This window comes from Spermophilus citellus (genome assembly GCF_964194105.1).
Source record: "Spermophilus citellus genome assembly, chromosome: 14".
NCBI classification, from domain to species: Eukaryota; Metazoa; Chordata; class Mammalia; order Rodentia; family Sciuridae; genus Spermophilus; species Spermophilus citellus.
Genome location: NC_138194.1, coordinates 66622549 through 66648213, shown reverse-complemented (window position 1 = coordinate 66648213; position 25665 = coordinate 66622549). Strand labels below are relative to the sequence as shown.

Genomic DNA, 25665 nt, shown 5'->3' with positions numbered 1-25665 from the left:
AGCTAAGATGCCTAAGAATTTCTCCTACTGAAGTTGCTGACATCTCCCCCTCACACACACACTAAATGCTGACTGTAAAATTTTCTTCACATGACACCTCTTTTGCTATCAGACTACTTTAAAAGGTTCTCCAGATGGAACTAACTTTAAATCTTTGAAGGCACAGCATCGTTTCCTGATCTCAGTGATGTTGACACCAGGCTGACTTAATGGAAGGGTTGGCAAAGTAAGGGTTCCCTTTCTGCTTCTATGCCATTTGCTAACACTGAAAAGACTTGTCTATGTTCCTTTCTACAAGGGTCAGTGAAGTCTGTGGAAATCTGAGAAGAAATTTCTCAGGTCAAATAATATTAAATGTGCCAATTAAGATGCTATATAGGGACTGGAGTTGTGGCTCAGTGTTGAGCACTTTCCTAGCATGTGTGAGGCCCTGGGTTCGATTCTCAGCACCACATATAAATAAATGAATAAAGATGCATCAACATCTAAAAAAAATATTTTAAAAAAATGCTATATAGGGGCTGCAGGTATAGCTCAGTTGGTAGAGTGCTTGCTTGTCATGCACAAGGTCCTGGGTCCGATCCACAGCACCACCACCAAAAAAAAAAAAAAAAAAAAAAAAAAAGGTGAAAATGCAATTATTTTGACATTTTTATAAGTTGGCATTATCTCTGAGGACTGAGAATATGTCAATCTAAAGCCACTGCTGACAAGTGGTAGCTACGCAATTCTTTCTTTCTAACCGTGACCAGGGACATAACACAGCCCAGCAACATTCAATACAACTAAATTCCAGCCTAAAGCAGAGTGCCTTGAAGCTATCTCAGCATGACCTTAACTACAGAGTGAGCCCTCCGCACAGATGGAAAAAGCTGTGGACAGAAGGCACCTGGAGTTCTCTAGGAAGATTACCATCTATCGCTACAGATTCCCTTCTCCATGAGTGGCTAAGTGAGGTGACAAGTAGCAAAGAAGGTCATTCATGTCACTTTGACTCTGATGCGACTCAGAGTGTTACCAGAGCAAAAAGAATGAAGATTCTTTTTAGTGACATCATGGTATTAAAGGTGCAAAGTCTGACCAGAGGCAATTCCAACTGGACATAAATTTCACAAGCCAGGGGCTGAGGTTTGTGGCTCAGTGGTTGTGTCCACCTAAAACTAACAAATAAATATTAAAATTTTTTTCCACAAGACATTAAAATGCTCAAAGGAAAGAACTAGAACCATGCTCCTCTACTCAACAACAGAGACATCTTCTGAGAAATGTGTTGTTCTTGTATGGAACTCACAGCATGTACTTAAACTAAGTGGGCTACAATATAATCTCTTTTTTTAATATTTTTTTTTTTAGTTGTAGATGGATATAACATCTTCACTTTATTCATTTTTTTTTTTTTAAATGTGGAGCTTAGGATTGAACCCAGTGCCTCACACATGCACATGTGAGGCAAGTGCTCACCCACTGAGCTATAACCCCAGTCCCAAGGCAATATAATCTTATGGGAATACCATCATCTGTATGGTTCATTGTAGACTGAAACGCCATCATGTAGTGCCTCATTGTATTTACTGGGGAAACTAGAAAATATTTAGGTACTAGGGTAAAACCCTAAAGAGAGAAATAGGAGAAGATTTTAGAAGATGGAAAAATATACCCTGTTCATGGATAGGCAGAACTAACATCATCAAAATGGTGATATTACCAAAAGTTCTCTACAGGTTTAATACAATACCAATCAAAATCCCAACGGCATTTCTTGTAGAAATAGATAAAGCAATCATGAAATTCATATGGAATAATAAATAAAAGACCCAGAATAGCAAAAGCAATTCTAAACAGGAAGTGTGAATCAGGCGGTATAGCGATACCAGATTTCAAACTATATTACAGAGCAATAGTGACAAAAACAGCATGGTACTGGTACCAAAACAGGCGGGTGGACCAATGGTATAGAATAGAGGACACAGAGACTAATCCACAAAGTTACAACTATCTTATATTTGATAAAGGGGCTAAAAGCATGCAATGGAGGAAGGATAGCATCTTCAACAAATGGTGTTGGGAAAACTGGAAATCCATATGCAACAAAATGAAACTGAATCCCTTTCTCTCGCCATGCACAAAAGTTAACTCAAAATGGATCAAGGAGCTTGATATCAAATCAGAGACTCTGTGTCTGATAGAAGAAAAAGTTGGCTCCGATCTACATATTGTGGGGTCGGGCTCCAAATTCCTTAATAGGACACCCATAGCACAAGAGTTAATAACAAGAATCAACAAATGGGACTTACTTAAACTAAAAAGTTTTTTCCTGGGAACAAATTTTTACTCCTCACACTTCAGATAGAGCCCTAATATCCAGAGTATACAAAGAACTCAAAAAATTAGACAATAAGATAACAAATAACCCAATCAACAAATGGGCCAAGGACCTGAACAGACACTTCTCAGAGGAAGATATACAATCAATCAACAAGTACATGAAAAAATGCTCTCCATCGCTAGCAGTCAGAGAAATGCAAATCAAAACCACCCTAAGATACCATCTCACTCCAGTAAGATTGGCAGCCACTATGAAGTCAAACAACAACAAGTGCTGGCGAGGATGTGGAGAAAAGGGTACACTTGTACATTGTTGGTGGGACTGCAAATTGGTGCGGCCAATTTGGAAAGCAGTATGGAGATTCCTGGGAAAGCTGGGAATGGAACCACCATTTGACCCTGCTATTGCCCTTCTCTGACTATTCCCTGAAGACCTTAAAAGAGCATGCTACAGGGATACTGCCACATCAATGTTCATAGCAGCACAATTCACAAAAGCTAAATTGTGGAACCAACCCAGATGCCCTTCAATAGATGAATGGATAAAAAAAATGTGGCATCTATACACAATGGAGTACTATGCAGCAATAAAAAATGACAAAATCATAGAATTTGCAGGGAAATGGATGGCACTAGAGCAGATTATGCTTAGTGAAGCTAGCCAATCCCTAAAAAACAAATACCAAATGTCTTCTTTGATATAATGAGAGCAACTATGAACAGAGCAGGGAGGAAGAGCAGGAAGAAAAGATTAACTTTAAATAGAGACATGAGATGGGAGGGAAAGGGAGAGAAAAGGGAAATTGCATGGAAATGAAGGGAGACCCTCATTGCTATACAAAATTACATATAAGAGGTTGTGAGGGGAATGGGAAAATAAACAAGGAGAGAAACGAATTACAGTAGATAGGGTAGAGAGAGAAGATGTGAGGGAAGGGGAGGGGGGATAGTAGGGGATAGGAAAGGTAGCAGAATACAACAGTCACTAATATGGCAGCATGTAAAAATGTGGATGTGTAACCGACGTGATTCTGCAATCTGCATTTGGGGTAAAATTGGGAGTTCATAACCCACTTCAATCTAATGTATGAAATATGATATGTCAAGAGCTTTGTAATGTTGTGAACAACCAATAAAAAAAATAAAATTAAAAAAAATTAAAAAATAAAATTTAAAAATCTTAAAAAAAAAAAAGAAAAAAAAGAAACTGACTTGAAGAGCTACCGTTGAGCCACGCACATTAAAGCAAGTAGGTGGATGGATAAAGACCTACCATGAACCCTGGCAATGTGACAGACAGTGCCATACATGGGATGCTGAGTCATAGCACATAAGGCTTCTTGAAACCCTTGTGCCAGCCCTGCAAAGTAGCCATCTGGCTAGCATTGTAAGTGCACCTTCAAAAGGCCACACTGTTCTATCAAGACATTAGCTTTAGGATAGTAGGAAACCTGGTAAGACTACGGAATCCATGACTCTAAACCCAATTCCCCAAAGTAACTGAACAATAAGAAAAACAAAAGGGATCCCACATTTCCTGGAGGCTACAAGTCAGTAAGAGTTGTGGGCACAGAGACATAACTAAAATCCAAAGTGACATTTGGTTGAAACATCACCTCCAGTATTCCACCCCTTAACCACACACAGCTGAGGACCTACCTGAGGCCAGGCATGGACTAGGTGGCACAGAGGAGGACTGAAGATACCTGACTCCACTGGAGAAGGATGCCCATGCTCATCACAAGAGGGAAGAATATATGGAAACTGGGGTCACAAAGACCTTATGTGCAAAGATGCAGGTTGTTTGCTATAGTTGGCAAGTTGGTCCTAGTTACCCACATTTCTGTTTGCCTTGGCTCAAACTGGGAGTGTCTGTGACCTCTTCTCAAGTTCCACAAATTGTTAGGCAGTTCAGAAAACTCACGGAAACACATTTTCAGGCTTATTATAAAGATACATGATAAAGGACAGATGGTGAGCCAGTTGAAGAGGGAAACAGGCTGAGGTCTGCCAGAGCCCTGAGGGCAAGCATCCTGGTGGAGCTGGAGGTGGGGGTGCACCTGGATGTGTTCCTCGAATCTGACGCTCTCCAAACCCATCTACGGGATTTTTATGGAGGCATCATCACACAGGCATGATGGATAATTAATTCAAGCTCTGGCACTCCCCACAGGATGAGGGTGGGGCTGGAATTTTCAAGTTTCTAATCAATGTTTGGTCTTCCTGATGACTGCCCCTGTCCTGAATCTACCCAGAAGTTCATTAAGGGCTGCTTAATTAAAATGAAAAATACTCCTAAATCATCCAAGAAATTCCAAGGATTTTAGAAACCCTGTGTCAGGAACCAGTAGCAGAAACCAAACTATAGTTTGTTAAATACAAGTTTGATCTAGATTTGTAAGCCAAATAATAAATGAGGGAGAATTAACATTTTCTCAGGAAAAAGATATCCTTATAAAGAACCAAAAGATTAGGTGGCGCTATTTGTCAACATTCTTGCAGGTGGGGAAACTGAACCCGGGTCTATCCAGGCTAAATAAATTCTCTGGGATGGTTCAAATTGTCCTACAGTTACCTAGAAAACAGCTTAAATGTCAATGAACTATGTAGAACAAATGTAGCCTGCCACCTGCTTTTCTGTGTGTGGCCTGGGAGCTGGAAATGATCTTTATATCATCTGATGGTTGGAAAAATGTGTACAATGTGTGAAAATTACAATTTTAGCATCTTTAAATAAAATTTCACCAGATACAACCACCCAAATGTGCTTACACATTGTGTATGTCTGCTTCTGCACTACAGCAGCACTGAATGACAGAAGCCATATAGTCCAGAAGCCGAAAGCATGACCCACAATGCCAAAACTTTTATACCTGGCCCTTTATAGAAAAGATGTACCCTTGCCTGACCCAAGGGGAAACATTACTCCAAATTCAGACATTGGAAGATGTGACGATGTCAGCTGGCAAGTACACAGCCCCAAAATAGTCCCACTCTTAAAGAGGCACTGAAGTCTTCCAAAGTTCCATTTAAATTAATCACAAGTAGCCAAAACATTGTTTTTTCTCTTTTTCACCATCTGTTGTACCCCAACCATGAGTCTCCAGTAATCTGTTTAAAACAGGCAGGGTTTACATTAAATGCCTGGGTTATGGTTTAAAATAATAGGTGTCTCATGTATGAGACAATGCAGAAGACTTAGAGGCAAAATGATTCAGTTACAAAAGTCTTAACCTAATCAGTAAATTAATGCCCTGACAGGAATTAAATGAGTGGTAACTAGGCTGGTAGGGTGTAGCTGGTGGAGGGTGGGTCCTCGGGACTATCTTTTTATTTTTATTTTTTTAGATTTTTTTGAGAGAGAGAGAAAGAGAGAGAGAATTTTTTAATATTTATTATTTTTTAGTTCTCCGCGGACACAACATCTTTGTTTGTATGTGGTGCTGAGGATTGAACCCGGGCCGCACGCATGCCAGGCGAGCGCGCTACCGCTTGAGCCACATCCCCAGCCCATCGGGACTATCTTTGGAGTATATATTTGGTTAGCTGAGCTTACTCTATTCTCTCTGTTTCCTGATCATCATGTGAGCTACTTCCCTCCACCACACTCTTCTGCCACAATGCTCTGCCTCACCTTGAGCCCTGAGCTAGCTGTCTAAGGAACAAGACCTCTGAAACTCTGAGCACCCATCTAAAATTGTTCTTGTCAGTTCTTTTAGTCACAGCAGAGAAAAAGCTGACTAAAACAGCTTATCTTAAACTGGTCATGTCAATTTGCCCATTTAGATATGAGCTTCCTTTATTTAGGTTGAGGAAGGAGGTGGCAGGCAGCTGAATCATGACTCTCCATGATTAAATGAAATAACCACCTGACTTTTGGGATGGACTTACCACAAAGGGCAAGTCTGGGCTTATTTTTAAGAACTAAAATAACTGTTTCCAATTTTTTGAAAGCCTTCACATGTAAACAAATAAATACACACATACATGTAACTGCCTATTTTTTATACTAAGGCACACAAATTTCTGAACTTAGGCTATGCCTTATCATTGATAGCATCTACAGCTCCTAAAATAATGTTACAGAAGCTCTGGTGGCATCCTGTATTCAAGAACCTAACATACCAAGAGACAGGGAGAGCATGAACAAATTTTGGGGAATCCTAATAAAAAACTTTCTTCCCACCTACAGGAACCGTTTCTAAAGGCAAATAAGATAAAAGTTGATTTAATCTTCAAGTCACTGCAAAACTACTGTAATCTGTCCTCTCCTGATATTACAGGAGAGTAATAAGTAATTTCCATTAATTCTCAGCAGAGAAGTTATTAAAAAATTTTTATAGATTATATTCATAATATAGAATTAGTACTTTGAATCTTTCAAATTGGGTCCAAAAGTTCTCACAGGTAAAATATTTAGAAAAGTTAACATCAAAATAATATGGTAGTCTAAAATGAAAATGTTTTTACACATTTAAATACTTATATAAATATTAGATATTAAATGCTGAGAAAATAGAAGGAATGCACAGTGAATTATCATCACAGTAACCCCTCAGAGTCATCAACTGCTCTCTTTTGGTGCCCCTTAAGCCAGACTGAATGTGCTTTGCCACCTACCATACACATCTCCTTAGTGACACACCATTCCAGCCAGGGGTTCTAATGACTGGCTCTGTCAGCTGTGGCCTGAGGCTTAGGCAGGAAAAGGAGGGCTACTCAGACCCTCAGATCCCCATTTTACCTGTATCCTCTTCTCACCAACTTCCTGTCTCCCTTGTATTAATGAGAACAGAGAAACATCTATCTCCTCCTCCCCTTACCCAACAAACCAACTGTGGAAGTTTCTATTATTTCTTCATATCTGTCACCATAATAGAAACCTTTATATTCTGCTTTTTAAATCATCATAAGCCTTTCTTCTGCTATTATACAGCCAGTAATCATTTTAGTAACAATAAATACATTTTACCAAGTGGATATACCCCAATTATTAGACAATTAGGCTGGATGCTATTGCTACTAAAAGCAATGCTACATGAACATCTTACACATTTTTTATTACTTCCTTAAGATAGATTCCCAGAAACCCTTCCTAGAATGTTTAAAAAATTAAAAAATGAAGTCCAATGCTTCATCTGTCCCTACAGTAAAATCAATATGGACTTTATTTGGGGTATGTGTAATTAAATCAGAAATCAAATTGTGTATTATAATTTCCAGCAAAACAGGTGCTTTAAAACAATCTATATTTTACTGATAGAAGAATATTAGAATATTGTACAGAGGAAAGAAATAGGAGCCAAGTAAATGCAACAGTGTCCCCTGAACCTACCTACATAAAAGTGGAGAAAATCTCAGGGGGCATCTAGTCCAGCCTCACACAAGATGCTATCATGTACATATCTGCTCTATCAGGTAGATGCAGGAACTGGGTTATGAGAAGCAGGATTACCTAACATAGCTAGTTTGCTTTTTAGCCTTTATTTTCTTCTACCTCTTTCCTCTGAGTCAGTGGCAATCATAATCCCAAAAGATGCCTTTCCAAATGCCATAATCCTAAATGTTGAAATCTCAAAAAATTAAAAGCCCTGAAAATCATAATCCCAAATGCTGAAATCCTAAAACCCATAACTCTTATTTAAAAAAAATTAAGTTTATATATGTGAAATAGAAAGCTAAATCCTGGAGTACACACAGGAGAGGGGGATCATTTTAGGGGAAAGAATATCTAGAAACCTGGTAAAGCAATATATTGAATCACAGAAGAATTTTTAAAAGAGCAACATCAAGATCGTGAATGTCTTCCCTGAGGACAGAAAGTAGCTGTTCCTCACAATGGAAGACTTTATACAGTCAGTGATCAGGATTATCAGCCAGCTCTATGGACCACCTCTGTGCAATCGCCCATAATCCACCCTGTTAATATACTTTTATACACGTCAAATTTTCTCTTTTTTCTTTTGACTCCACAAAAGAACATTGTCCCAATGCTGATTTTGTGCCTAAGCATTGTGTGTGCATGTAAAAATATCCAAACTTCCTCAGTAAAATGAGATGTCCTTTTAGTACATCTGTGTTTGATAAAGATAAAATCTCTCAGGACCTCAACTCTTTGGGCAACTGCATATGCAGTGGTAACCCATGGTGGTTTTTAATATTTACTTTTTAGTTGTAGTTGAACACAATACTTTTACTTATTTATTTTTATGGGTGCTGAGGATCGAACCCTAGGTGAGTGCTCTACCACTCGGCCACAACCCCAGCCCCCATGGTGATTATTAATTGATCTCAAAGGACTTATGTTTCCATCATGATATTTCAAATGACCATGAAGTTGTATGCACAATTACCAACCACAGTGATATTCATCATTTATACATTTTGCGTTTTGACTTCGATCCTCAGCACCACATACAAAGATGTTGTGTCTGCTGAAAACTAAAAGATAAATAAAAATTCTCTCTCTTAAAAAAAAAAAAAAGTAGCCTATGAAATGTTCTGTCAGTTTTTTTTAAAGTAAATTGTCATTTAAAATTCTTTAGAAAATTTAAAATTTTTTTCCAGAATTATATTTTCATAATTTTTATCTTTAGGGATTTTAAACTATACAGACTTTGATCTTTGAGGATTTTAACATTTGGGATTATGGTATTTGGGACTGTGTTTTTCAGGATTATGACACAAAACCCTGAGTCACGTTCCTCTCCTTCCCACTGTGCTAAAAAGCAAAAACTAACAAACACCCAACACAAACTAGCAAATGCCACTGATTTCAGATCCCCTACTACTTACTGCCTTGGACCTAACCTCCAACCACCTTAACTCCGGAATTAGCCTACCACCTGCTCTCTTGGCTTCAGTGAGAGTGTTGCTCAGTGGTTAAGTGCCCCTGGGTTCAATCCCCCAAAATAAAAGGCAGTGAAATTAATATTTAGCTAAAATGGTGTCTGAAATTCCAATTCCAGATAAAAGAATTACATGGCACTGAGGTTGTGGCTCAGAGGTTTACAATCTTAGAAACCTACAATGCCAGCCCTTTGTGTTTTTGAGACAGGGTTTCGCTCAATTGCTTAGGGCCTCTCTAAGTTGCGAGGCAGGCCTCAAGCTTATGATCCTGCTGTCTCAGCCTCCCAAGCTGCAGATTATAGTAGGTGCCACTGTGCCCAGCAAATTCCCTATGTTTGGGTTTAACAAAATATTGGGGACTACCCTGGCCTAAGTCTTAGTATTAGAAACACAAGGTTGTATAATTAAAATTGTTTTTAAAACCTTGATTTACATACAGCTTAATGTAAAAGAAAACCTGCATATAAAGTGTTTTTCCTCTTAGGGCTATAGCTGGATGGCAGATTATGTGATATGTATCTACAAGTGATTTCAATAAAAGAGGGTACATCTCCCAAGGCACAAACACCGCTGGGGCCCCAGAAAGGTGACTCAAAGGGGCACCTTAGGATATTTTAAACTTTTAAAGGAAATACATCAATACTTCTTAAACACTGCACTGACTACTGCTAAGTCCTTTAGACATTAAAAAAAAACAAAACAAACAGTTAAGCAACTATTTTCATGGCTTAAGAGTGCTGTTGGGAAAAAAAACATCTCCAACCCCTAAGGCATCATAAACTCAGAGTTTGTGACCCCCAGGAATCCCCTTCAAGGTTTTTGCTTTGCTTTGGTTTGAACACTGGAGGAGAGATTAACACTGGGAATCATCTCTAATATCTAATAACTCTGATTTATGAGGATAAAATATCCTCTGAGCCGAATTTGGGAAAGCACATATCTGGATAAGAACATGTGTACTGTTTTAGAGAAGGATAAAAAGCACATTTATTTTCTACCAACAAGAGTCCCAGTATCGTTCCACAGAGGTCAACATGAATCTACTTAGCCTGGGAGAAGAGCCATCTGGTATAGTATCTGGAAGGAAGTGAAAGCCAGGCACGACATGTTAGTAAGTCAATGTGGCTTCCCTATAAAGATAGGGACAAAGGAGAAACATACATTATTAAGTGTGATGAGATTCTTAACGTAGCTATGAGACAAGGGAAAATAGCAGAACTAGATCATTCCAACCACCAATAGGGTCTCTGAGGGAGGCTTCAGTACATTTGATTTGCTTCAATTAGGATGCTAACATCAACTCCTTTAGTTTTGGCCAAGACAATCTTTAAAGAAGCAGTACTCAGCTAAAAGGAAAAAAAAAAAGTGTCCTCCAACCCTAAAAGTCCAGATTATAGTCTCTAGATATTATCTCTCATCAAAAGGAAGCAAGACTCCTGAAAAATGGCTGATTCCAGGTCTGGAAAAAAAAAATAATAGCTATGTAGAGAGAGTTTTAATTTTTTTCCCTTTGAAAGATGAGAAAGAGAGAGGGGAGGAGGGAGGGAGGAGGGAGGGGGAGGGAGGGGTGGGAGGGGGGGAGAGAGAGAGAGACAGACAGACAGACAGACAGACAGAGAACAATTCATATCACAAGTACTAATGGGTAGCCAAACAGCTCATGAAGGGAAAAGGTTTCTCTTTATAAAATATTCTAGGGGGCTGGGGATGTGGCTTAAGTGGTAGCGCACTCACCTGGCTACCCAGAGTGAGGCACTGGGTTCGATCCTCAGCACCACATAGAAATAAAAGAAAGTTATAAAAAACATTGTCCTACAAATGTGAAATAAATTTTTTAAAAAATTCTAGATAGTGAAGGAAAAAGGAAAAGATAGGAGCACTACCATATTATAACCTCGAAGAACCAGAATATCCAGGAAGTAAGCCTATAGGTTCTCTTACATCCCTAAAAGATGCCAACCAGATATTATCATCTCTTGATGCAAGAACAAATTATCAGCAATAACTCGTCTTGCAAAAAAAAAAAAAACCCCAAAAGTAACAAACCCCAAACATGGAAAGCCTCCAGATCCAACTGATAATTGTCAGGAAACACCTGGTATGTAGTAAGAAAAAATCTAGACTATGGGGCAAACTCATTTCTTATACAAAAATTTAAGAGTCTCCACCACTACATACTGACCCACAGATCCTATCTCTAATAGTCTGCTAAAAAATTATGACATTATGAGAAATATATGGAAATCTGGGGGCTTAATTCTTATTTATGATACTAAGGAATTATGGGGCTGGGGATGTGGCTCAAGCGGTAGCGCGCTCGCCTGGCATGCGTGCGGCCCGGGTTCGATCCTCAGCACCACATACAAACAAGGATGTTGTGTCCGATGATGATTAAAAAATAAATATTAAAAAATTCTCTCCCCCCCCCCTCACTCTCTTTAAAAAAAAAGATACTAAGGAATTATAGTTATAATTAAGAATTCTTTTTGAAAATAATACCTTCCTGAGCTGGAGTTTTGACTCAGCATTTGCCTCGCACGTGTAAGGCACTGGGTTCGATTCTCAGCACCACATATAATAAAATAAAGGTCCATCAACAACTAAAAAAAAATATTAAAAATAATACTTTCTTTTTATAAAAATCTTTTTTAGAAAGTACTATTAGAAAGCTGAGACTTCAGTTGGTGATCTAGTCAAATATTTTGGAGAGGACTACCAATATGATGGAGTTAGGAGAAGGTAAATCTCCCTTTCCCAGAAACACAAATCTTTAAAGATGACAAAGAAAAAGGTCACTGGGAAGTTGGGGAACACAGTGACATTACCAGCAACTCCATTTCCTCATCTTAAAAATGGCAAGCTAGCTGGGTACAGTGGCTCGAATCTGTTATCCCATCAGCTTGTGGTGGGCAAGCAAGGGGTAGGGGGGACAAATGAGGCAAGACAGCAGGAAACAGATTTATTTGGCTGCAGCCAGGTTCAGAAGGCAAAGCTTTCACTGTAATCAATCCCCTGAACCCAGAGTTTAGGCAATTTCAGAATTTATATCCAGTTTGTTGGGGGAGGGCCTCAGAAATTCATACAAAAGCAGTTCTTTCTTTCATTGTTCTAGGCAAGTTAAACCTTCAAGGACAGCACTTGAGAGGGGAGAGCTTCTTTCCCCCTTTCTTCCCTCCCCCTGCCAGCTGTTGTTACCATGGAGCCTAATTAGTAACTAGAAACATCTTCTCTTAACTTTGAAATGTAAACATCTCTGTGAAGCTCAGCTCAAAGCCAGAGGCTTTGAGAATCTCTCTTCCTTATCACACTTAGCATTTGCAAACACAATTCCCACTTGAAAACTTTTACAAACTATTGTTACTACACTAAATAGTCCATAAATGTTTGAAAAACTACTAGAGGGTGTTCAGAACCTGGAATGCTAATCTCTTTCAGGCCCTTGACCAAATTTAATTATTGTAAGACATGAGCAACAGGAAATAGGAAGCATAACTACATTGAACTCTTTTGCAGAGACCCTTTTTCTGATAGCCCTAAGATCAATTATGGTGAAGATTTCTGGAGATGCTTAATTAAGATTTTTCTGTAGAGGAGAGGGTGCCACTACCAGCTCAGGAGGCTGAGGCAGGAGGATCAAGAGTTCAAAGCTAGCCTCAGCAGAAGCGAGACACTGAGCAACTCAGTGATACCCTGTCTCTAAATAAACTGGAGATGTGGTTCAGTAGTGGATTGCCCTTGAGTACAATCCCCGGTACCCCCACCACCACCAAAAAAAAAAACAAAAACAAAAAACATAGGGCAAGCTAATATAGAATGGCTGAGAGAATGAGGACCAACCAACAACCATCTGTAAGCAATTCCTTAACACCTATGCCAGCACGCCAGCAACAGTCACAGGGGTCCAAATCCTAGTGAGCACAAACCAATGTCCAGCTAGAAGACTTTCTGAAGAGAGCAGGTCTTTTAGAAGAACTGGGAGCACCCAGCTGAAAAATACAACCTATTTTTTTATTATTATTATTTATTTTTTGGCACTGGGAAGTTGAACACAGGGGTGCTTTACCTCTGAGTTACATCCCCAGTCCTTTTCATATTAAGACATGGTCTCACTAAATTGCTGAGGCTGGCCTTGAACGTTCAGCCCTCTTGCCTCAGGTTCCCAAATCACTGGGTTGACAGGCATGCACCACCATGCCCAGGCTTGATAAAAAATTTTAAACTTATAAGTAAGCCTAAATAAAACTTTTTACTCTAAGAACCCAGTTTCTAAATAATTTCTACAAGAGGGGGAAAAAAAACCATACAGCCAAAAGCATAACAAACCAAGTACTTGCAGTACGGGCATCGTCTTCTCTAATGTGGTTCTACAAAATGAAAGTCCCACCAAGGGCAGTAGCACATGCCTGTAATCCCAGCAGCTAAGGAGGCTGAGACAGGAGGATCACATGTTCAAAGCCAGCCTCAGCAAAAGCAAGGCGCTAAGCAATTTAATGAGACCCTGTCTCTAAATAAAGTACAAAATAGGGCTGGGATGTGGCTCAGTAGACAAGTACTCCTGAGTTCAATCTCAAAGAAAGAAGAAAAAAAAAAAAAAAAGGATGGCAGTCCCACACACCATCACACTATGAGTCAGGCTAAGGTTTTGACATACAACTTTACAATTCCTCCAACTCAAAAATCTCAAACTCTATTCTTACTCAGCAGCACAATAATTGTACTAAGATGTGTTTTTTGTTGTTGTTGTTTGGATTTTAAGGAAAAAAAAGAAATTTACTGGTAACTTAATGTCCAACAATCCAGAAGGAAAAAATTTCTTGAGCCAGTCATTTTATCAAAAACACAATAATTCTTTAAAAAGACTTACTGATCCAAGAAAATTCTTGTGAACAGCACATGTGTTTACTGTATTCAGTACACAGGGTTTTACAGACCCTTAAGAAGGGCCTCCTCAGCCTCTGGGTTTGCTGGGCCTCGTGCATCAGTCTGATCAGTCTACTCTTAAACCCCTGGCTCATGTATATCTGATTCACCCCAAGAAATGTTTGATGGGCACATGGGGAAACTATTAATGCAAACATGCTCTTGACATTCCACGGAATTTCAGTAATAACAGCTTATACCCACATATTTAATATAAAATGTTATATTGTCTTATTCCTGTTTTATACACAAGGAAGTAAAGAAAGGAACAGGTTAAATTAACTTTAGTAAGATTAGTAAGTGAGAAAGTTACCAGCATTTAAAAACCAAACACAAAACTCTGTTCTAGTTTAGACTTGCCGTAACATTTATACTTCTTCTTTTAAGTGTCCTGTCCATCCTGTCCATCCAGTCCCACTGACTCTGCCCCATCCACATGTTCTTATCATGCACCCCGTCCTCACTGGCCACTCACTGAGCCCTTACTTGTACAGGGCACCACATCAGCACCATGGTGAACACAAAGATGAAGAACACAGAGAGTTTACTACCTGGAGGACTTCGATTTTCATCTTGCTGAGCCAGGGGGTTGAGACAATTTACAGGAATTATAAAATGGCTTCAAGGATGCTTCCAGTGAAAACATGTTTTTTTCAAATCATGTATCATGGGTTTAAATTTTTTGAGTATGAACAACTAGTAGCAAAAGAAGTCACACAAATTCTCTTAAGGTTTTTATACACAGGGCAAGTTATAAAGACACAATAACCTCTATCATTCTTATTTATCTACCCATAAAACCATACTTAATGGTTTAATTTCATATATAAAGTGAGATAATACAGTCGTGCTATGCAGAATTAACATCTAAAATTATATTCCATGGCTTAATAATTCAGGGACACATATCTAATATTTTTAAAAATGATCCACAAGTTAAGCCACTGAGATTTCAATAACCTGTAAGGAAAACAAAATACATTTAACTAAATCCTTTGATGACTAAGCAGCTGATAGATACGTTTCAAGAATAAAAAGTGGCAAAACACTTTAAAGATTAGAAGCCATGGTACAGTAGTGGGCAGGGGGGATCTCCACCTTAAGTGACATCACACCTACCGTAGTGTCATTGCTGGTAACGTAAACCAGGACATCAGAAGAGTTCCTGCCATTGATGTATCGGTAGCAGTTCCAAACACAGCTAATCAAGTAACCCTGGAAGTGAGTACTGGTTATTAGATTTTTTAATTTTCAAACTTTAAACAATTTAAAATATCACATAGATAAAAACATACTATAAAACTTTTTATTACATAAAACTAAAGCAGGTGTAACCTCTATTAACCAAAAAGCCTTTAAAGAGTACAAACGCTGGGTACAGTCACTCGCTGGCTAAGGGTGCTCTTGAACCTTTGTATTTTGTCACACAGTGCGGGCAGAAAAGAGGTACTGGGTTAGGAAGAGGAGGAGCTGAGAGCAGAACAAGAAATTTCGAAAAAAACGTGGTCCAAAGGAACAACCCCCACAAATACTTATTGTCCTCAAATTCATAGTACAAATTCATTAATCCGTTTATCACAATGCTTTACCTCTGTTTCATTGGGAATTTTTGTTCTACATGATCGTCTATGATTTAATCACAAGTCAATTTTTTAAAAAAGTTCATAGCCTATAAATTTACTTCCAAGTCATCAAAATTCACTAAAACATTCCCATTTTCATAGTGAGATATCCAAAGAAGATACTTCAAACGAATTACCAGAATAAAGACATATTACAAATAAAGCTTGAATTCATGGGGGAGGGGTTATGGTACTGGGCAATGAACCCAGGGGCATATCCCCAGCCCTTTTTATTTTGACAGGGTCTTCCTAAGCTGCTCAGGTTGGCCTCTGATTTGTGATCTTCCTGCCTCAGTAGCTGCAATTACAAGCATGCACCACCCACCTGGCTATAATGGGAGATGTTTAAGCAATGAACTCCATATACGTCCATTCTAATCATCATAATTTGATTAGAAATTAAATTGTTTCAAAATTCCTTCCTTAAACTTTTTTATTAAAAGAAGTTTAAATATACAGAGCACATGGAAACCTCACATATAGCTAAGAATATAAAATGGTATAGTTGCTTTCAAAAAGTCTGGCAGAGCCTCAAAAAAAGGAAAACTGAGTTACCACCTGATCCAGCAATCCACTCTTACATATGCAGCCAAGAGGTCACTTATACATGAATGTGCATATAGAAGCATTATTCCACAGAATTCTCCCAACATGATTCATAACAGTCAAAAGTGGAAGCAGGGGCTGGGGATTTAGCTCAGATGGTAGAGTGCTTGCCTCACATGCACAAGGCCATGGGTTCAATCCTCAGCACTACCCCCCCCCCAAAAAAAAGTGGAAGCAATCCAAATGTCTATCAACTGATGAACAAGACACACAAAATGTGGTGTGTATCCATTCGAGTGAGGGTCATTCTGTGATTAAACAGGAAGTAAACTCTGATACATAGTACAACATGTGGGTATCCATTGGAGTGAATGGTCATTCTGTGATAAACAAAGTGATACATGGTATAACATGGGGGATCCTTGAAAACAAGATGGTAAAGTGAAAGTTAGCCAAAGAAGCCAATATTGTATGACTGTGTTTATCTCAAATGTCCAAAACAGGCAAATCTATCAGAAAGTAGCTTAGTGATTTCTAGCAGTAGAGAGTGGGCAGAAGAGTGAATGGTGAGTGGTAAAGTATTCCAAAATTATATTGTGCAACCACGTGGTGGTGAATGCACAATTCTGTAAACATACTAAAGAACACTGACTTGTATACTTTAAATGGGTGAATTTTTTTGTGAATTATATTTCAATTTGTTTTCAAAAAATTTTAACAAAAAATAGGTAAAATATTCTGTAGAATAGTCAGAATGCTATCTTGAACTGCATTCATATTTGAAGGTGATTATTTCTTGCATTCAACTTCAGATGTTAAACTGAAAATGTATATGCTATTTTATAAAATTTCTTTAATATTTATTTTTTAGTTTAGGTGAACACAATCTTTATTTTATATTTATGTGGTGCTGAGGATTGAACCCAGTGCCTCATGCATGCTAGGTGAGCGCTCTACCACTGAGTCACAACCCCATAAAATGTTTCTTGAATGGCTATAATCTCAAAGTACAGATCAAGAAGGAAAAAGATGAAAAGTGCATTCTTTATTGAATAATGTACACAATATCTTCTATTCACTCAAACTTTCAGTTTAGCCCATAATGTTACAAGTTCTTTGTTGCCTGGGAAACCCTAGGCTTTTTAAGAATTTTAATGCTTGGATGTATTAGTTATATGTTCTGTAAAAAGACTATATTCATTTAGTATTTTAGCAGTGAACACTGGATTCGGTAAAGCAAGAACTCTTTCAGACGAGAGTTCCTTATTACAACAAATCCATGACAGAGGCTAAACAGCAGACAAATGTGAAGTGCCTGTTGTCTGGAATTCCACAAGACCACAGTCAGCACTCCCAAGGCCCCTTGGTGACACACACGGTTCATTCACTGCTCACCCGGGTAGGGGAAAACCTCTCTGTCTGTGGTCTCTAAACACCTAGTGACTTATTACAGTGACCTTATTTTTCATTTGACATTTCTTTAATCTTGAATTAAATCTTGAATTAAATATTTTAAATATTTTAAGAATTTTCCAAACTCACACTAAAATATTCCTTTCCTCATCTCTTTTTTATACATCCATGTATGGAATTTATCCAAATCCTTGATCATACAATATAAAAAAATTCAGTGGTGTTTTATGAGGGAAAACTGAATTGATTGTCTCTCTTTCTCTGTCTCCCACTTGCTGGGACTGAACCCAGGGCCTTGAGCTGCTAAGGATGTGCTCTACTACCAAATTACATGCCCTTCAACATATTTTCAATGAGTGATTTTTCTCTCTACTCCTCTTATCTATTTAAATTTTTTTTTCCTAAATGTACTTCCTTAAGTTACTGAAGCTTGACTTTTTTTTTTTTGAGAGAGAGAGAGAGAGTTTTTTTTAATATTTATTTTTTAGTTTTCAGTGGACACAACATCTTTATTTTACTTTTTAAGTGGTGCTGAGGATCAGACCCAGCGCCCCGCGCATGCCAGGCAAGCGCACTACGGCTTGAGCCACATCCCCAGCCCTGAGGCTTGACTTTTGAAGAAAAGGGTAATTTTATGTCAAAATAAAGATAATGAGTTTTAAAAGTTCGAAGCCTGGGCTGGGTGATATTGCTCAGTTGGTAGAATGTTTGCCTTGCATGCACAAGGCCCTGGGTTCAATCCCTAGCAACACACACACACAAAAAGTTCAAAGCCTAAGAACCATTTGAGATTTTCCTGTTAGCACACAAACACAGGCTATCAAAATACAATCTGATTATAATTACAATCACATTGACAGAAATGAAAAAAAAAACAGGTAATATCTGATGAGAAGGGTGGGAACACTATTGGTGGGAGTGACAACTCATTTAACTTTTGCGGTGTTCGATCTGACAGCCTACCAAAGGCCTTCAACTTATGCCTGTCCTCTGATTTTAAAAAACATGTTGTCTCTCTCTCTCTCTCTCTCTCTCTCTCTGTCTCCTCGCTCTCTCTTTAAAAAAAAAAAAAAAAAAAAAAAAAAAACTAAAAGGGCTGGGGATGTGGCTCAAGCGGTAGCGCGCTCGCCTGGCATGCGTGCGGCCCGAGTTCGATCCTCAGCACCACATACCAACAAAGATGTTGTGTCCACCGAGAACTAAAAAATAAATAAATATTTAAAAAATTCTCTCTCTCTCTCTCTCCTCTCTCTCCTCTCTCACTCTCTCTTTAAAAAAAAAAAAAAAAAAAAAAAAAAAAACATGTTGTCTGGGGCTGGGGATGTGGCTCAAGCGGTAGCGCGCTCGCCTGGCATGCGTGCGGCCCAGGTTCGATCCTCAGCACCACATACCAACAAAGATGTTGTGTCCGCCGAGAACTAAAAAATAAATATTAAAAATTCTCTCTCTCTCTCTCTCTCTCTCTCTCTCACTCTCTCTAAAAAAAAAATAAGCAAATCCCTTCACCTCACTGAACCTTCTTAAAAAAAAAAAAAAAGAAAGAAAAACATGTTGTCTGGGGATGCAGCTCAGTGGCACAGCGCTCACCTCACTCATGAGAGTCACTGGGTTCAATCCTTAGCACCACATAAAAATAAATTTAAAAAGGCATGCTGTCCATCTGCAACTATAAAAGAAATTGGGGGAAAAAAAGGAGGAAGAAAATGTATCTTGAGGACACAAATGCCTAAGTATTCTTATAGCACTACTAATAAATGAAAAATTAGACACCACTTCAATGTCCAACAATTGAAAGAAATAATAACACTCATAAAGGATTGATATTCTAAAAATGACAAGAATGTGTAATTCCAGTGTCTCAGGAGGATTGCAAGTTCAAAGACAGCTTCATCAACTTAGCTAGAACGTAAGCAACTTAGCGAAACCCTGTCTGAAAATAAAAAATAAAGTAAAAGCAGGCTGGGGATGTGGCTCAGTGGTTAAGTGCCCGTGTGTTCAATCCCTGGTACCAAAAAATCAACATCATCATCACAAGAATGTCTATTACATGGGACATTGTAATGCATGTTGCAGTGTCATAACATAAACTATGCAATGTATAATATTATATTAATTTATTTCCATTTAAACATATTTTGGAATAATCCTTGATTGGCCTATGTAATCCTGGTGTTTCTCTCTCATGTAAGTAACAGAAGGAACTGGAATATTAGGAAACAAATAGCAGTTCAGACAATTAACCGATCAGGCTGTTTATTTCTTTGGCATATAGAATATTCTCAATAATATTTAACCATAAGTAAAATCCTTATGCTTACCTTGAATGTCAGGATAATGCTGATAAACAGAAGAATAATAAGGACCAAACAGGTAGGATTCACCGACATGATATCATCTCTGTAAGGAAAATTAGGAGGCTGCAAAAGAAAAGGGCCTCGTTAGCAAATCTCTTTATAATCATTCAAGATATATTCGTTAGACAGCAGTTCTGATGGGCTCATCAGAAACCAACAGGCAAAAGCAGACAGTTCCCATTTAGAACCAATGCACAATTTCTTACCCACCTCTACTCATGAAAAAGCTACAAAAGGTGTGACAATGGGGACAGACTAGTCTGTCCTTAATGCGGGCAATAATTCTATAAAAGGGAAAACCAAAGGAAGAGTCATGAATGAGACCTGAAAATACCACTTTGCTCACCTACTACACAAATTTAGAAGTTAGTAGTCTGTGCCACGGAATATTTTGTACACCTGGATTTTCTGGGAATTCTAGACATTCTAAAGAGCACGTATAGGGTCAGGGGATGGATTTAAAATGGTGTTTTCTTTATGTAAAGTATTCTTGCTGATCTTAGAGAGCAGATTCTCTTATAATAACAAGAATTCACAGCATCTATTAGAAGGGTGGGGGCTGGGGATGTAGCTCAGTTGGTAGAGTGTTTACCTTGCTTACACAAGGCCCTGGGTTCAATTCCCAGCACCATACATGCACGCGCACACACACACAAAGTCAGGAGATGGGGGCTGGGGATGTGGCTCAAGCGGTGGCGCGCTCGCCTGGCATGCGTGCGGCCCGGGTTCGATCCTCAGCACCACATACCAACAAAGATGTTGTGTCCGCCGAGAACTAAAAAATAAATATTAAAAATTCTCTCACTCTCTCTCCTCTCTCACTCTCTCTTTAAAAAAAAAAAAAAAAAAAAAAGTCAGGAGATGGGAATAGAGCTCTGTGGTAGAGTGCCTGCCTAGCATGAGGGTTAGGGTTTGATCCCCAGCACTTGAAAACAAAGAAACAAAAGGAAGTCCTACCATCTGACTACACTGATGAAGTACCAGATCCAAGGAAACCTATTTAGGATGACCACAGTCGTCTATGATCAGTGGAAGAAACAAGACTTCCCCAGGACACACGCACACACACACGAAAAAAAAATCAAAAGGAAATAAAAATCAAAGTAATTTTTTGAGGTCAGGTCATGAAATCATTTTTTTTTTAAATATTTTTTAGATGTTGGTGGACCTTTATTTTATTCATTTCTTTACATGTGGTGCTAAGAATTGAAACCCAGTGCCTCACACATGCTAGGCAAGTGCTCAACCACTGAGCCACAACTGCAGCCTCCAGAAATCAGGCTTTTCCATTAGAGCCTGAAAGGGATTTTTGTAGTAGTGATTATTTTCTTTTCTTTTTTTTTTTTTTTGTACTGAGGATTGAATCCAGGGGTACTTAACCACTGAGCCACAGCCTCAGCCCCCCTTTTGTAAAGTGTGAGACAGAGTCTCACTATATTATTTAGAGTCTTGCTAAGTTGCTGAGGCTAGCCTCGAACTTGCAATCCTCCAGCCTAGATTCCCAAATTGCTGGGATTACAGCTGTGTACCACCTCGCAGTAGTAATGATCTTAAGGGGCAAGAATAACATAGTGTTGTTCATAAGACCAACAAGAAATCATATTGCTCCTATGGTCTGATTACAGGAATGAATTAAAGAAGAAGCATGTGACCTCTTTCACAAAGATCTTGACACTCTTCCTCCAGAAAAGTGGACATGGTTTCTACATATTGTTAAGATCTACAGAAAGATACGCATGTCTGTGTTTGACAAGACTCCACATAAATAAACTGAACATGCATTAGAATTAAGCAAGCAGGTGCTGGGGATATAGCTCAGTTGGTAGAGTGCTTGCCTAGCATGCAAAAAGGCCCTGGGTTCAATCCTCAGCACCACCACCAAGAAAAAAAAAAGAATTAAGCCAGGGGGCCTGCCTTCAGCCCTCTCAGATAACAGCCTCTCAGAATCACTCTATCTCAATCTGTCAACAGAGGCTCCATTATCAGGAGAACTTCAATGCTGCCATTCATTACTGTCTTTTAAGGCACTGCTGATAATGTGTAAGCCTCATTCCTTCAGCCTAATCTTTAAGTAGAACATAGAGAAGATATTCACTTGGGTTATGTTGGGGCTGGAGTTCTATCTAGTTCAGTGGGAGAGCACTTGCCGAGCACGTCTGAGGCACTGGGTTCAATCCTCAGTTCAACCCTTTATAATTATTTGTAAAACTAAATATAAATAAAATAAAGGAATTGTGTCCATCTACAACTAAAAAAAATGTTTTTTAAAAAAGGTAAATGTTTATTTTAACTGCTATTTTAATTACTACCAGCTCTAAAACAAACAAGAAGGGAATGAAAAAAACAATATAGAGCTTAAAAGGAAGTCTAGGTAGATTCTGAGCATTCTGCATGCTTCCCCTGCATGCTTTATGTTCCTTCTGAATCTCTGCAGCATACAGAGTATAGCACACCATCTCCTATTCAAATAGTCAAAGGGCTGCATATGGTTCACCTTCGTGTCTCCATCACCATCAACACCCTGTCCCAACCCCTCGAATCCCAAATCATGCTGAGATGGTATTTCTTCCTCTCTTCCAGGATGAATTTTGGGAGCCTAGCACCAGAGATCATCATCACAGAGTTTAAAAAAAAAAAAATCTTTCAGCACCAAGGGCTGTGACTCAGTGATAGAGCTCTTGCCTAGCACATGGGAGGCACTGGGTTCAATCCTCAGCACCACATAAGTAAAATAAAACTATTTTGTCCATCTACAACTAAAAAACATATATATTAAAAAAAGACCAGTCTAGGCAAGTTGGCAAGACCTGGGCTCAAAATGAAAACTCAAAAGGACTAAAAATGTAGCTCAAGCCAGGCACAGTGGCACACACTTATTATCCCAGCGGCTCAGGAGGAAGAGGCAGGAGAAATTTAGCCAGGCGCTAAGCAACTCAGTGAGACCCTGTCTCTAATAAAATACAAAACAGAGCTGGGGATGTAGCTCAGTGGAGTGCCCCTGAGTTCAATCCCCAGTACCCCCAAAACAAAAATTATATATTAAAAAAAAAGTACCTCAATGGCTTAATGGTAAAGCACTCCTCAGTTTAATCTTCAATTAAAAAAACAAAACAAAACAAAACACGTCACCAACTTCTCTTGCCTCATTTCCTCCTTTTTTCCCTCCAGCTCATCCACTGATCATTTCTCTGAACTTTTCAGTCCCCATTATCACATTCCCCAGCCATCTCTGCCATTTCATGAGAAGTCTGCTCCTTTCCCAGTGCTCAGACACTACTTTAAAAAAAAAAAACCTCTAAGAACGAACACTTTAGTTAAAACATTCTAAGATTTTGAAGAAATTTTAAGACAAATTCACAATTTTAAAAATAAAGATTATAAGATGTGAATAAGCAGATATTCCAACCTCTGCTATGTTTCTTTTTTTTAATATTTATTTATTTATTTTTTAGGTGTAGATGGACACAACACAATGCCTTTATTTTTATGTGGTGCTGAGGATCGAACCCGGGTCCCGCCTGTGCTAGGCGAGCACTCTACCGCTGAGCCACAACCCCAGCCCCTCTGCTATGTTTCTTAATACCCAGCCATAAATACTCACAAAGGACATTTAACAGACTCATCCCCAAATGACAATTGGGGAAGAAAAGAATTTTATGATCAAATATGTTTGGGAAACAGTATATAGAAGAGTCCCAAGTTCTCCCATACAATAGCAGAGGCATGAACTACATTTTATTCATACCTAAGCAAACTGCATTTCACAAAGCAGGATTATCAGCATCTACACTATAACTTAGGTAGATTCATCAAATGCCACCATCACTGCCACTAACTTATCTCTCTCCGGCTCAGGGAGGTTTTATTTCCCAAAAGATTTTCTAAGAAATTAAAACTCTTTTAAGATTACATTTAAAAATCTCTCATCAGGCCAAGCATAGTGGTGCATGCCTGTAATCCCAGCAGTGTGGGAGACTGAGTCAGAAGGATCACAAATTTGAGGCCAGCCTCAGCAACTCAGGGAGATCCTGTCTCAAAAATAGGGGTGGGGGGAGACAGGGGATGGGGAGGAGAGGCTAATAATGTAGCTCTGTGATAGAGCAGCTCTGGATTCAAATCCCAATACTACCACATACACACACACACACACACACACACACACACACAAATCAGTAATTCATATGCAATCTAAAACTCCACAAATGAAAGTATGTGAGCCTGTCGCTATACTTGTATGTCTCTTACTGAACCAGGTACCTCTCTGGACAAGAAGTGGTCATTGGGAGGGCCACGTACCAGCTGGCGTATGTATTCCTGAATGGAATTTGGATAAACAAGCACAGTGACTGCAACCAAGGTGTTCAGGGCAAAATCAAAGATCTGGTAACAGAAGAATGGGATGATCCAGGCAGCATGTTGCTAAACATAAGAGAAAACAGCAATGTTAATAATGCATTCCGCGTCACAAAACACTATTTTCTGGAGTTCAAAGAAATCTTTTTTTAATCTAAAGGGACATGGTGGAATTGAAATTCATTAAATCAGGTCATGACAGCAACTGGTGTGCCAAACGGAACTGGTCTGGGATTATAATATTGGTTTTACTGGATTTCCTAGTAACATGACGTCAGTGAAAGATCAAAACTTCTGAAAAAGAAAACTAGGAATAATTACTTCATACTGACTATGGTTAAATACAGAGATTACACATGTAAGAGACAAGGGAAAAGGCCCGGCACCTTATTATGGCTACTGACCTTGTACGCTCCATAAGTCGCCATTGCACATATCAGGATCATGAGGAGAGAAACTGCGATAGCGATGCACATGTCTGCCAAAAAGACAATTAGCAGTAAATCTACGGTTCAAATATTTTTTAGTCTATCCTCAAAGGCACTTTCTTTATAAACCAATTATAAGTAACAATTTTTTTAAATTTATTTTTTATTAGACACAATATCTTTATTTATTTATTTTTATGTGGTGCTGAGGATCCAACCCAGGGCCTCGCATATGCTAGGCGAGCGCTCTACCACTGAGCCACAACCCCAACCCCTATAAGTAACAATTTTATGCGAAACAAACCACTATTTTTTTGAGTAAACTATAGCTTATTAGCTTATTAGGAAAATAAAGTGACAACGATATTCTCCCTAAATCATAAATGATGGCAGATATGATATTAAAAGAACAAAAAAGAGAGATAGGTTACAGATATCAGCAAAATTGGGGCCAGGCGTAGAGCCACACACCAGCGACTCGGGAGGCTGAGGTAGGAGGATTGGGAGTTCAAATCCAGCCTTAGCAACTCTGCAAGGCACTTAGCAACTCAATAAGACCCTGTCTCTAAATAAAATACTAAAAAGGGCTAGGAATGTGGCCTAGTCAGTGGTTAAGCACCCCTAGATTCAATCCCTAGTACCCGCCCCCCAAAAAATAAGATAAAATAGAAAATTAAGTCTTTTGGTCCACTAAACTCTCTAAATAATAGGTGTTCTTTTATAGTCATACAGATGTCTAAATCCGATTTTGTAAACTTGAGTGCCTCATGACTCAAAATTAAAATTTCCCATAGCTTCCTAGTTCACTTAGAAATCTCAATTTCTTTTCATGGCCTTGATTCTATAATGTACCTA

The 25665-nt window shown here is 38.7% G+C and overlaps 1 protein-coding gene across 1 annotated transcript in view; it reads right to left on the bottom strand.

Moving 5' to 3' along the window:
* The window catches only part of LAPTM4B (lysosomal protein transmembrane 4 beta), a 61768-nt gene that overhangs the window by 3655 nt on the left and 32448 nt on the right, over window positions 1–25665 (bottom strand). Inside the window, exons 3-6 of the mRNA XM_081266252.1 lie at window positions 24787–24860; window positions 24326–24448; window positions 19994–20092; window positions 15214–15309 (exon numbers count right to left, since the gene is read on the bottom strand). Of these exons, the coding sequence (XP_081122378.1) occupies window positions 15214–15309; window positions 19994–20092; window positions 24326–24448; window positions 24787–24860 (392 nt within the window). The remainder of the gene's footprint in view (window positions 1–15213; window positions 15310–19993; window positions 20093–24325; window positions 24449–24786; window positions 24861–25665) is intronic.